This window comes from Choloepus didactylus, chromosome 6 (genome assembly GCF_015220235.1).
Source record: "Choloepus didactylus isolate mChoDid1 chromosome 6, mChoDid1.pri, whole genome shotgun sequence".
NCBI lineage: Eukaryota > Metazoa > Chordata > Mammalia > Pilosa > Megalonychidae > Choloepus > Choloepus didactylus.
Genome location: NC_051312.1, coordinates 66,487,068 through 66,502,045, shown reverse-complemented (window position 1 = coordinate 66,502,045; position 14,978 = coordinate 66,487,068). Strand labels below are relative to the sequence as shown.

General features: G+C 34.1%; 1 protein-coding gene across 2 annotated transcripts in view; it reads left to right on the top strand.

The window, feature by feature from the left end:
* Positions 1-14,978, top strand: part of PDE3B (phosphodiesterase 3B) — a 271,815-nt gene that overhangs the window by 203,224 nt on the left and 53,613 nt on the right. Inside the window, exons 3-4 of one of the 2 annotated variants that reach the window (XM_037839374.1) lie at positions 9,865-10,113; positions 12,492-12,583. In XM_037839374.1, the coding sequence (XP_037695302.1) occupies positions 9,865-10,113; positions 12,492-12,583 (341 nt within the window). Of the gene's footprint in view, positions 1-9,864; positions 10,114-12,491; positions 12,635-14,978 lie in introns of both variants that reach the window. The other variant, XM_037839373.1, reaches the window with a different exon arrangement.

The window sequence follows — 14,978 nt, the reverse complement described above, 5'->3', positions numbered from 1 at the left end:
ATCAAGAGATAACTCTGTTAATATTTGGTGTGTATCTTTATAGTTCCCATTACAGATTCTCATTACAAATATGTTTGTATTTTCTACTCTATAAAAATGGTATTTTGCTTCATATGCTGTTTTAAAACTTATTTTTCCACAATAATAAATGTTAATAAATATTAAATCTTTGTCATTTTTGTTGCAGAAATATTATCACAGTTTATTAGACTTATTTAGTCAGTTACATATTCCTTTGAATGACTAATTTTTATTTTTAATCTGTGAATGGAATATCTGTAACAGCTCATAATTACAAAATATTCTCTGGGCTTTGGTGAGGAAAATAGTGTATCTACTTATGAAATCAAGAGGAAGGCCACATGTGACCTGAAAGGGGATGTTTCCTTGAAACTTTATCATCTGTTATATCCACCAAGATCCTTAGTTCTCAAATGAAAGAATATCTAAATTAGTGGTGAAATCTAAAGATAAACTCTAATGTTAAGAGCATGGGCTTGTAGTCAGACAGACTGGTTTATGATAAAAGCTACTTCTCTCCATTTTTTTTCTTTCTCTTCTTCCCTCTCCCCCATTACCTCTCCTTCTTTCCCTTTCTAATAACCCTTTTTAGAAAGTCAAATATAACATTCATACATAAAAGTGCACAATTCATAGGTATACAATGTGATACATTAACTCAAAATAAATACACCACAGACCTACCTTGGAGATATTGCTGGTTTGGTTCCAGACCACCACAATAAAGCAAATATCACAATAAAGCAAGTAACACGAATTTTTTAGCTTCCCAGTGCATTTAAAAGTTGTTTATACTATACTGTAGTCTATTAAGTGTGCAATAGCATTCTGTCTTAAAAAGCAATGCACATACCTTAATTTAAAACTATTTTATTGCTAAAAAGTATTAACCATCATCTGAGCCTTCATCGAGTTATGAACTTTTTCCTGGTGGAACATCTTGCCCCAATGTTGATGGCTGCTGACTGATCAGGGTGATGGTTGCTGAAGGGTGGGATGGCTGTGGCAATTTGCTAAAATAAGACAGCAATGAAGTTTGCCTCATCAATTACTCCCCCTTTCATGAAAGATTCCTCTGTAGAATATGATGCTATTTGATAGCATTTTACCCACAGTAGACCTTCTTTCAAAATAGGAATCAATCCTCTCAAATGCTGCCACTGCTTTATCAACTAAGGGTATGCAGTAGTCTAAATCCTTTGTTATCATTTCAACAGTGTTCACAGCATCTTCACCAGGAGTAGATCCATCTCGAGAAACCACTTTATTTGCTCATCCTTAAGAAGCAACTCCCTGTCTATTAGGTATTACCATGGGATAGCAGCAATTCAGTCACATCTTTAGGCTCCACTTCTAATTCTAGTTCTCTTTCTGTTTCCACCACAACTGCAGTTACTTCTCCCACTGAAGTCTTGAACTCCTTGAAGTCATCCATAAGGGTTGTAATCAACTTCTTCCAAACCCCTGTTGATGTTGATATTTTGATCTCCTCTTAATGAATCACGGATGCTTTTAATGGCATCTAGAATGGTACATTGAAGGTTTTCAATTTACCTTGCCCAGATCCATCAGAGGAATTTATGGCCACTTCATAAATACATTTGTGGAATGTATTTTTTAAATAATAAGACTTGAAAGTTGAAATGACTCGATCTATGGGCTGCACAATGGATATTGTGTTAGCAGACATGAAAACAACATTAATCTTGTGTCCCTCCATCAGAGCTCTTGAGTGACCAGGTGCATTGTCAATGAGCAGTAATAATTTGAAAGGAATCTTTTTCTCTGAGCAGTAGATCTCAACAGTGGGCTTAAAATATTCAGTAAACCATGTAGTAAACAGAAGTGCTGTTATCCAGGCTTTTTTCTTTCTTTATAGAGCACATGGAGAGGTGATTTAGCATAATTCTTAAGGGCCCTAGGATTTTCAGAATGGGCATTGGCCTCAACTTAAAGTCACCAGCTGCATTAGCTCCTAATGAGAGAGTCAGCTGGTCCTTTGAAGCTTTGAAATTAAGTATTGACATCTCCTTTCTAGGTATGAAAGTCCTAGATGGCATCTTCTTCCAGTCTAAGGCTGTTTCATCTACACTGAAAATTTATTTTTTAGTGTAACCACCTTCATCACTGATCTTGGTTACAGCTTCTGGATAACTTGCTGCAGCTTCTACATCAGCTCTTGCTGCTCCACCTTGCACTTTTATGTTATGGAGACAGCTTCTTTCCTTAAACCTCATGAACCAACCTCTGCTAGCTTCAGACTTTTCTTTTGTAGCTTCCTCCCCTCTTTCAACTTCGTAGAATTTAAGAGAGTTACAGCCTTGCTCTGGATGAGGCTTTGGCTTAAGAGATGTGTTGGTTATCATTCGTGTGTTCACTGTTATAGCACTTTAATTTCCATCAGAAACTTTTTCCTTTGCATTCACAACTTGGCTTACTATTTGGCACAAGAGGCCTAGCTTTCAGCCTGTCTTGGCTTTTGACATGCCTTCCTCACTAAGCTTAATCATTGCTAGCTTTTGATTTAAAGTGAGAGACCTGCAAGTCTTCCTTTCGCTTGAACACATGGAGGCCATTGTAGAGTTACTAATTGGCCCAAAATTGTGACTCAAGAAAAAAGGAACGTGAGGAGAGGGAGAGAGAAAGGACAGTGGCTGGTGGGTGGAACAGTCAGAACACTTATGGTTGGTGTCTTTGTGAGCCTGAGCCAGACTTGTGCCCAGAAGCTCCAGGAAGGCAACCGAGGGTGAATGGGCTCAATAAATTATTATTTCAAACTCACTAAAAAAAAAAAATATGGATTAAGTTTGCTGTCTCACATGGGTTTTGTTCATGGTGCCCTAAAACTACAATAATAACATCAAAGGTCACTGATCACAAATCATTACAGCAGATATAATAATAAAGAAAAAGTGGTATATTGTATTACCAAAATGTGACAGAGATGGGAAGTGAGCATGTGCTGTTGGAAAAATGGCACAGATAGAACTTGTTCCACACAGGTTGCCACAAACCTTCAATTTGTAAACAAAATGCAGTATCTTTGAAGTGCAATAAAAAGATATGTCTATACATGTAACCACCATTCAGATGAAGAATTCAGCACCGCACAGACCCCTTCTGCTACCCTCCTAGTCATCAGCTTTTCTCAAGGGTTATCTGAACCCTGATTTCTAACATCAAATTTGATTTTTGCCTGTCTTTGAATTTTATATAAATGGAATCAATTGTATATATTTTCTTTTTGCTTCTTTCTTTCAAAATTATATCTGTGAGTTTAATTCATGCTATTGCACATAGCAGAAGTTCATTCATTTTCATTCTCTTTGGTATTCCATTGAATGAATATACCACTATTTATCCATTCTACAGTAAATGGGGAGAATTTACATCTTCAATATTGAGACTTTCAATCCATGACAATGGTATATCCATTCATTTATTGAGTCATCTTTAATGTATCTCAGTAATGTTTTCAGCATGGAAGTCTTGCACATATTTTGTTAGATTTATTCGTAGGTATTTAATTTTTAAAATAGTGAAAGGTATTGAAGAAGGTATCAGTTTAAAAAATACATTTTTAATAGTTTATGCTGCTTTATAGAAATTTGGTTGAGTTTTATCTGTTCATTCTTGTACTTACGGAGTTTGCTAATTTCGTTTACTCTAATAGCTTGTCTGAAGATTCTTTTCTATTCTTTAGGTACACAATAATGTCATCATGAATAAAGATGGACTTATATTTTTTCAATCCTCATGACTTTTATTTCTTTTTCTTGCCTTTTTTGCACAGTCTAAGACTTACAATGCATTATTGAATAGAAGTGGTACTAGTAGGCAGCCTTCCTTGTCTTCTTAATGAACTCAACAGGAAAATGTTAAACATTTCACCACTTATGTTTTCTGTAGATACCCTTTATTAGATTAAGGAATTTCCATTCTATTCCTAGTTTATGAATGACTTTTTTTTCTCTTTTTAAGTCATGAATGATTGTCAAGTTTTAACAGATACCTTTATTGCATCCATTGAGATGATCCCTTGATTTTTCCCACTATTCTATTAATGTGCTGAATTACATTGTTTAGTTTTTTTCATGTGTTAAACCATTCCTGAATTCCCAGAACAAAGCCAATTTGATCATGACATACATTTTAAAAAGGAAAATACACCACTGAATTCTTTTTCTTAATATTTTATGTAGGAATTTTGCATTTATGTTGATAGGAGAGGTGGCCTATAGCTGATGTTTTTCATATAGCATTTGGCATATTTTGGAACCAAAATTATACTGACCTCAAAAATATGGTGGGGGAAGTTTACCCTCTTTTTCTGTTATCTGGGAAAGTTTGTTAAGGTTGGCATTATTTCTTCCTTCAATGTTTAGAAGAATACTTTGGAGAAGATATCTGGGCCTGGAGTGTGTGTGTTTTGGGGGCAGTTTTAAATTATGGATTCAATTTCTTTAAATGGAATTATGACTATTCAAATTTTCTATTTTGTCTTACTAGAAACTCTCCTCTCCCTCCCTTATCTCCCCCAGCACAGTGAGACAGCTGCAAGGTCTATTTTAATTTCAAAATAGAAATCTTTTTTTGTGGATTTCAATTTGTGTTTCCATAACTTGGCCTCTATTCACAAATTGGCAAATGCCTTGTGGGGAAAAGCAGCTCTGAATTCAAATTTACTTATTTTTTCTTCCCTGCTCTCTGTGATCTTGTTTAGCCTTTCAAGGCCTCCTTCCCTGATGGAACAATATTGGTCTCCCAGTCCCTTGAGACTATACGAAGCTCTATTTTGTTTCCTACTCTCTTTATTGCCCTGTTTCTCATCCTCTCTGCCCTGTGTCACTTATGAATCAGTGGCAAATTCTTTGAAGGAAAAAAATAGCAGTGTTGGGTTCATTTCAGTGTTTTTCCTTAACTCTGGATTCTTGTTCTTTCAAGCTCTGGCTGTTTGGTTGTGCTCTGATGGCTTGAAATGGATGCTATTTGTACTTTGTTTCAGCTTTTCTAGTTCAAAGCAGAAAAGTCAGTCTGATATATACTAATCTCACCTAGCTGGAAAATGAGGCAAACTTCTTTAGTTACTCTGAACCCATTTCCTCAGCTATGAATTTGAAATAATACCAATTCCTTTAGAGTTGATTCCATAATAATAATATGTGGCCGATACATGGTAGCACTTAAAATATTTGAACTGGCCCCGCCCCATTCAAGATGGCAGAGGTGAGAGCTTCAGGCTCTGTCCACCCACAGAAGCTTTGAGTGAATAGCAAGAACTGGCAGAAACATCCTTCTCAAAACTCCAAAAACAGTTAAAGGACTGTGGTGGTAACAGGGCAAGTGCCAAATCAAGAAAAAAGCTACTGAAAAGAGGTAAGATCTGGTTCCCTGGCTGGTCCCTCCCCTACCCCTTCTCAGCTTGGTGCAGAGCCAGCCCATGCCCCCAGTATGAAACCCTGGTTCCAGAGGTAGCCCAGTAACTCTCAAGCACATATTGGGAGCCTTTGTATCTGGCCCAATCTGTCTGGTGGTGGACTGAGGAATTTGCCATCCCAGAACTTGCCCTATGTGTAGATCATGGAACTCTCCTACAGAATTCTGTGGGAGAGCAGTCATATTGTACTGCTTGGGGTGACAGATTTTTGGCTGTAGGACACCTAGAGAGCCTGGTGGCTCTGGCAAGGGGGAATTGAACAGGATCTCCATTGATACTAAGTAGCTAGGGTAAGCACTCTCCTTCCTTGCTGGGCACAAAATCTCCCCTTCCCCACCAAGAGACACTGGGGTACCAGGGGGCCTAGCATGGGAGATCCTACCACAACAAGCTTCTAGCCCAGGAAGGGCTCTTTATCCCTGTGGCTTGGAGACTCCCTTCCTCTTCTAGAGGTACCAGGTCTCCTGGCCTGGGACTCCTAGTTGCAACAGAAAAACAAAGCGGTTCCAAAATTTCACCACAAGTGCTCTGAAAATTAAATTCTAAAGAACCAAAGTCTATAAAAGTGGGCCAGGACCTGTGTGCTAAACTTAAACAAAGTTAAATACATATTTAAATAAGACTGAATGTATTCTAAAATAATAGCCTAAATGTCAAGGATAAAATAGAAAATCACCCATCATATCAATAACCGGGAATTTCACAACTTGAATGAGAAAAGGAAATCAATGCCAAATATAAGATGAATCATATGCTAGAATTTTCTAGCTAGGATTTTAAAGAAGCCATAATAAAAATGCTTCAATAAGAAATTACAGATTATCTTGGAACAAATGGAAAGATAGAAAACCTCAGCAGAGAAATAGAGATTATAAAAAAGAAACAAATGGAAATTATAGAACTGGAAAATACAATAATAGAAATGAAAAACTTCCTGGATGGGTGGGTGCAATAGTAGAGTGGAGATAGAATAGAATCTGTGAACTGGAGGATAGATTGATAGAATTTATCTAATTTAAACAACAAATAGGAAATAAACTGAAACAAAATGAACAAAACTTTTGGGTCCTGTGGGATAACATCAAAATATCCAACATTCATACCATTATTGTCCCAGAAGGAGAAAGAGAGTGATACTGAAAGAGTATTTGAAGAAGTAACAGCTGAAAACTTCCCAAATTTACTAAAAGACATAAATTTACAGATTCACGAAGCTGAGCAAATCCCAAACAGAATAACCTCAAAGAAATCTACGTCAAGACACATCATAATTAAACTTTTGAAAATTAAAGACTGTTTTAATCTACTGGCCTGCTGAAAGCAAAAACAGAAATGTAACGATGGGAATTTATTAACTTAAAAGCTTACAGTTTTGAGGCCAAGAAAAATGTCCAAATCAAGGCATCATCTGGTGATGCTTTCTCCCTGAAGACCAGCTGCAGGCAATCCTGCTGGTCTCTTCCTTCTCCTCTAGGTTTTGTTGCTATCGTTTCTTGCTTCTGTGGCTTTTTCTTTCTTTGCTGGAATTTCACTCTCTTATAAAGAACTCCAGTAAGAGAATTAAGACCCACCCGGAATGGGGTGGGTCACAACTTAAGATCCTACTCATCAAAAGATCCTACTTACAATGGGTCCACACCCACAGAAATGGATAGCTTTAAGAACATAATTTTCTGGGGTCCATACAGCTTCAAACCATAACAAAGACAAAGAAAATTCTTGAAAGCTGCCAAAGAGAAATGACACATTACCTATAGGGGAACACTAATTAAAATGACAGTGGATTTCTTATTGAAACCATGAAGGCCAGAAGGAAGTGGCATATTTTTCAAGTGCTGAAAGAAGAGGGCTGTCAACTGTGAATTCTATGTCTGGCAAATGTATCCTTCAGAAATTAAGGGGCAGGAAATTCTCAGATGCAGGAAAACTAAAAGATTGTTTTCACCAAGAGATAGACATATCCTGAAAGAATGACTAAAAGACATTCTCTGAACAGAAATGAAATGATAAAAGAAGGAAACTTGGAGCATCAGGGAGGAAGAATGAATGATGAAAAGAGCAGAAATATGAGTAAAAACAGTAACTATTGTCCTCACAAGTTTCATAAATCATATTTGATGATTGAATAAAAAATTATAACACTATCTGATACTCAAGGCAATGTAGGGAAGATAAAGAGACTGAGCTAGAAGTAAGATTTCCATATTTCATTCTAAGAATTAAAATGTTGACAACTGTAGAATGTGATAAGTCACATATATACATGTAATACTCAGTAATCACTAAGAAAACTGTATAAAGTAGTACACTAAAAAAAATTCTATATATCAGTCAAGATGGAACCCTAAAAAATGTTCAAGTAACCTCAAGGAATGCAAGAAAAGAGAAACAGGAAATAAACAGAAAATAATCAAATGGCAAACTTAAGCCCTAATATCAATAATTACCTTAAAAAGAGGCAATATGGAAAAGGAAAATTAATTAAAATTGCTGATAAAAAAAGATTTTTATATGAAAATGAATTATTATTGTACATAAGGCATTTGTGTTGTCATGGGAGATATTTATGAGTGGATTCTAGTTATACTGTACTGTTACAGTGAAAATCACATTGTACTGTCTTAGTAAATTTGTGATTTTTTTCTTTCCTAATTCTGACAGTTTTTAAATAGTATTGAGGAAAGGCTACTCTTGAACAACAACAAAATAATTTGTCCCATACATGTACTATTTGAATTTTGTTGTGGTAAAATGATACTGAAAATAGATGAAATTCGCAGAAAAAGATGTATAAACTCTATAAATATGACAGGGAAAGTTCAGAATTTTAGTAATAGAGAATTTAGGATCAAGCAGCAGTGAGATGATTTCTTGCATGTCAGATAGGTGGAGGTTAATTAAATTGAACTCATCCAATTGTAATTAGGGTGTGGGAAAACGGGCTATAATACATAATTAGCAGGAGTATGAACTTGAAGAGCATAGTCAAGGGCAACTTTAGAGTAAGGACCACATTTTAACCTGTTCATTTGGTTTGATTCAATAATTCAAATTATGGAAACCTATCTGGCAGAGTATGCTTAATTGTCCACAGTGACACATGATGTGCACAGAGACATTTATTCTAATGTTATTTATAGTGGATAAAGACTAGAAATAGCTGGGCTATGCTCAGGTAGAGAGGAATGTTTTAAAGTAAAAACTAACACAAATAATACTTCCCAAGAAAGAAAAGAATTCCAGAAACAGGAAAGGCAATCTTTAGCTATCATGGCCTAGCTTTCATAATATTTCTCAATTCCCAAATGTATTAAGGCTACGAAGTGGACAGTTTCATTGAAAATGTATTAACTAACTTGAATAATTATGAATTCAAATCATACCTGTGTAGAAATGTAAGTTCAAGGTACAAGAAAACAAACAAAAGTAACTTACTTTTAATTCACTGTTCTGATTATCAGTACATATTTCTGTGGGTAATGGAGTTGAATATTATGTATATGTATTTTCAGAAAGTAAGAAACATATAATATGTATTTATCAAGAACATTTTTTCTAAACTAAAATAATGTCTATTTCCTACCAATGTTTTAGGGCCCAGCCAAATGCTACCCCTTCCAAGATGCTTTTGTTAATCACTCAGCTCAAAGTAATATCTTATCTCCATTGAACTCTGATACTATTTTATCTGTACCTTTATCTCATCACTTTTTTAAATAGAAGAATACTCTATTTCACTTTAAATACATATATATAGTATACATTGATTTACGTGCTCTAAACATATTATCAGATTTTATTCTTATATCAGCCCTTAATGGGTAAATGTTATTATCCCCTTTTACAATGAAAAAACTAAAGAAGTTCATATGTTAAATAACTTGTTGAAGATCCCCCAGTTAGGATTAAAGTCAGGTATCAAGTTCAAGCTCAGGTATCTTTGCCACAAAGCCTTGTCACTATGCTAGATTGCTTCTTAAGTGAGTAAGGTAATGAAAGAGATACTATGTATTTTTAAAAGATATTTGGCATAAATGAAATTCTCAATAAATTAGTGAAAAGTCCAAAATATGGAATTTAAAGTAAATACAGATTTGGTTCTATACTAGTTCTAAACCAAGTCAGTATGTCAGTAATAAATACCATTAACTATAATGAGATAAGCTAATAAAAAAAAAGAACAAAAATTGAAGTTCACAGTATCTGTCAGATACTTCAGTATAAAAATTTTTAAATTGGAATTATACCCTAATATTTCTGCCATGTCAAAGTAAATGAAAATTCATGTTTAATAGGATTAAATTACTTAGATATTAGATAGGCTTTGATTTAAAGTAGAGAGGCTTTTCTTAAATGTTAAGTTTTCTGTGTAAGAAATATATAATTTTACCTTTTTTCTTTTCTAGAATTCTGGAGGTGGAAATGGAGTTGATCTTTCAGTGCTAAATGAGGCCCGCCACATGGTGTCAGATCTTCTGATTGATCCAACCCTTCCCCCTCAAGTTATTTCTTCCCTACGGAGTATCAGTAGCTTGATGGGTGCTTTCTCAGGTTCCTGTAGGCCAAAGATTAATCCTCTCACACCATTTCCTGGATTTTACCCCTGCTCCGAAGTAGAGGACCCGACTGAGAAAGGAGATCGAAAACTTCACAAGGTTAAAGTGATCAGCTGGCCCTGTCTGTCGCATTTAATGATATTTTCGAATTAAAACTGCTCCTTTAAATCTTTTATAAAATGGAATAAATTTGGAAGGATCAGCTTCTTTTGTACTATATTATATAGAGCCTCTTGAGACTTTAGAGGTAGTTATAAACTCAAATAATTTTACATCGGTATTCAGTTTTTACTCTAAAATTACTGTAATTAGAAATTGTGCCTAACTGTTGTAGTTGTTATTGTCGTTAAGAAATAGAGAACAACAAGCAAATTTAACCCATGCTACTTGTACAAAATAGTAATTAAATCATGTCGAATCTATTTTATTTTTTAGAATGCAGAAATTGTTCTTGTTGAAGGATCAAGAGGGAATGTTTTTTATAATTTTCATTATATGATTTACATTGCACTTTCTAAAACTTATTTTTCATATTTTTAAATGCTATAGGCATTGATTTTTCCATTGTTAGATATGGGATTCATTTTTCTTTAAATTTCTATGTTTCAAAATAAGATTTCCTTTAGAAAATAATAAATCCTGCTCTAAATAGGTATACATTATGCTTTTTCAGAGTGCTTTTATCCTTGTTTTACTTGACTGTTTATCTTCACCAATAGCTAAAATCGTAAAATTTTGAAACTAGAAACATTTTAGTGATTATTCTATCTCAACTACTTTATTCTACAGATAGACACTAACCAAGAAAAAATGAAATTCAAAGCAGTTAATTTTGTTAACTGCAATAGTATATAGAACTTAGGAAAAGTTAGATATAGTTTTTGGAAGTATTTTGATATTCAGTTAATTTCATTTTGCCAGTTCTTAGCATTAGGATTCAAAACTGCTGAAAAATTAAGCAGGCCCAATTAGGTCAAAAAAGGGGCTGAAAATTATGATGATCACAATCTAGATCATATGTATTTATGTGCTACTTTTTTTTTCTTCAAAAGTTTATACACCACCTACACTAGTCAAAACCCAATTAGCATTGTTATTTAATTATATGGCAGTTTTTCAGCACTTATGAAAAAGAGATTAATCACAGGTATCCAAAAGGGATAGCAATAAATTCATCAATAAAATACCTTCCAATATATTTTTGAGATTGTATTTATTTGATTTGTTGCTCTTTGTTTACATTTTCCATTGACATTTGATGTTTAGAATTGTAGATCTTAATCATAAAAATCATTATATCAGTCTTATGATTTTTACTGTATTTACTTCGTAGAACATTTTATTGGTAAAATTTTAGAATACTTTTAAACAAAATTAATTAATAGAATGCTGAAATACCTTATTTGCTGAGCACTCTATTAATCAAGCTTAATTTTGGTAGTAGTAGCTACTGGTAAGAGTAAGTCATATAAGAACCAGGAAGTAACTCTTATTCCTTCTCTTTGTATTCTTTAAATTCCTTATTAATTTGCCTCTGTTTTTGGAAAAGAATATAAAAAGCCTGATGTTACTTCAGAAAAGAGCAACAGATTTATGAAAAAATAATTAGTAAGGAAAAGGGAGTTGGAACAGAAAATTTAGTATAAGTGTCTTACATATTTGTTAAGAACTAAGAAAGATTATCTGGACCTAAATTACAGCCATCAAGGATTGTGTTACGTAAAGAACTTTTTCACTCTAAGTCTAAGTAGCCCTGAACCTTTACAAAATCAATATTTTGGGGAAAATTTCAATATATGACAAATATTTATCTCTTTGAGATTATTTCAGTGACTGCTGCTAGGAAAAAGTCATAAGAAACAGAAACTCTTATGCAAATCTCAATTAAAATAAATACTTTTTCATAATGGTCCAAAATGGAATATTTTGGTTAGTTGTGCATTTGGATTACTTGGGAATGTATATTTTTTAATTGGGGTAAATATTAGTAATATTGAAGGTGTTCTGAATTTAATTTAATCATTAATTTAGAAGTTAACTCAAAATCCTGTGATTGCTCCAGATTAGCCACTATGTACATTAGCTAGCTTGTATAGAAAATATAAAAGGTTTAGGATATAGGGGTGATTTTCCCTGTACATAAGCTTTTTCTTGGAAGTTGTTTTTCAGTCTTTCACATCCACTTTTTAAATTCTCACTTGTTTCGTGAAACAAGAGGTTAAATGTACAAAAGAAAAAACCTAGTTAAATTGTAGGGCATTCAAAAATAGTTTTTAATTGGAGGAGGATAAATAGACCAGTAATATGGAATGTTAAAAATTCAAGGAAAATTGACAGATTTTTAAGAATAAAATGTTCTTTTTCTCCTGGATATTTTAAAAATGTAATTTGTATTGGTGTTTGCATGTGCCATCTTCACTATTACATATACAGAATATCAAAGGGTGACACTTTTGACCATTAAATTTACTCCACAGGTACTAAACAGTAGGAATAGCTTACCGACACCACAGCTGAGGAGGAGTTCAGGAACGTCAGGTCTGCCACCTTTTGAACAGTCTTCTTCAAGGTGGGAACACAATAGCAGCATATGGGCTCAGCAAGGATTTGGTGTGTCAAGGTAAAATCCCCAGAGCCTTTTTAAGAAATCTGAATTTAATACATTCACTTTGTTTCTGTGAATAAAGTTTGAAAGGAATGGAATTATTTTATGTAAAGCACAGTATTGGTAGTAATAAGTTAGCATAATAGAGAAACTGATTCTTAAAAAGAAGCTGCCTTCTTTCTCAAACTTAGGTAGTCTGGGTACGAAGCATAAGAACATGGGTCAATGAGAAGGTTTAAGGAAACTAGGATCAATTTAGGACCGGGTGTTGGGAAAGTTTTTGAATCGGTGAAAGTGGCCATTAAAGTAGCAGTCACTAATCCAGTGCATACTACCCACAGATAGGTCAACAGCTACTGACTTGTGAAAGGGGAGGATGTCCCCAGGGCCCATCTTAGAGGGTAGATGGAAGAGAGCAAGACTCTTTCAAACCCTGGTCCTGCTGGAGGGCTGAGACTGCTAGTCTATTCTATAGTCTGTTGAGGATTTGCTTGGAATTTAAGAGTGCTAATCCTATAGATGAAGAGCATTAGTAACTACAACTAAATAGGCTGGGAAATGCAGGAGCTGAAATCTTCTGAATGCATCCTGTTAACAAAGGATTCACCTCTGTCTTTTGAAGGCTAGGAAGGATACTGATCCATGTGTGGATTTTGAGCTTATGTTTAGTCAATTATCTATTAGAATTAATTAATTAGAATTAATGTTAAATCACTCTGTTATTACCAAGCATGTGTTGTACTTTTAGTTGGAGCTTTATAGTTTCATGTTTTAAACAGTAGGTGGCAGCATTGTATCACAGCTCTAGAGGTTAAAATTTATGTTGACATTTATGTGTGAAATATGACCAGATAATTAAAATTTTCCAGATTCTTTTGTGGTTTATTAATTGGAATCTTCTATAATATATTCAAGTAGATTAACTCTTCTTTTATAAAAGAAAAATTAAGTGAAATGATATGTAAACTAGGAGTGGATTGAGGCATGAAGTATAGGAAAAAAGTTTACCCAGACCTAAACATGGTAGTTTTTTTTTTTTTTTTCTTTCTTTTTTAATGGAAGCAGGATGTGGGGAGGTGAGTGATGTCAGGAACTGAAAACATGAAAGAGGTTTCTTAAACTTCCTCTTGAGTATATTTCTGGGTTAAAAAGAATGATAAAAATGATTCTCTTCTTTAATCTTTCTGTCATGCTAGTGTAAATGCAATGTACTTGCAGTTAAGGTCATTTTTATCCTGCTGCCTCAGATGATTGATATTTAAATTGAAACTCTGAGAAGTGTGCATATATACAGAAAATGTAGGCAGATTGTAATCATCCCTTACAGATATGTTCATTTAACTCTCATTAAAACAAAACCATATGCCTCATAAAGGATTTAGAAACTGGGAGAATAATTGATTGGGATATTATATGCCTCTACTTTAAAGAGACCAGGATAGCAGTGATTTTTTTCAGTGTGCAGAAGCTGAAGTCTCTAGTTTAATGCTGTCCAATATAAATTTCTGTGGTGATGGATATATTTTTTTCTTCATTGTGCAATATGGTAGCCACTCGCTACATGTTGACTATTGATCACTTGAAAAATGCCTACAATGTCCAAGGAGGTGCATTTTAAATTTGATTTAATTTTTTTTCCCCTGTGTAGTAACATATGGGTGGTTTTTTTTTTTTAGTAGTCTACTTTTTTTTTTAATTGAGATTGTCCGCATACCATACAATTATCCAGAAATCCAAAGTATACTGTCAGTTGCCCATGGTACCATCATACAGTTGTGCATCCATTACCACAATTAATTTTTTTTCAATTTTTAGAACATTTTCATTACTCCAGAAAAGAAATAAAGACAAAAAAAAAAGGAAACTAAATTCTCCCATACTCCTAACCACCCCCCCTCCATTATTGATTCATAGTTTTGGTATAGTACATATGTTACTGTTGATGAAAGAACATTAAAATACTACTAACTGTAGTATATAGTTTGCAATAGGTATATATTTCTTCCCTATATGCCCCTCTATTATTAACTTCTAGTTACAGTGTCATACATTTGTTCTAGTTCATGAGAGAGATTTCTAATATTTGTACAGTTAATCATGGACATTGTCCACCACAAGATTCACTGTTTTATACATTCCCATCTTTTAACCTTCAGTGTTCCTTCTGGTGACATATGTGACTCTGAACTTACCCTTTCCACCACATTCACACAGCATTCAGCACTGTTAGTTATTCTCACAATGTGCTACCATCACCCCTGTCCTTTTCCAAATGTTTAAGTTCACCCTAATTGAACATTCTGCTCATAATAAGTAACCACTCCCCATTGTTTAGTCTTGTTCTATATTCTGGTAACTT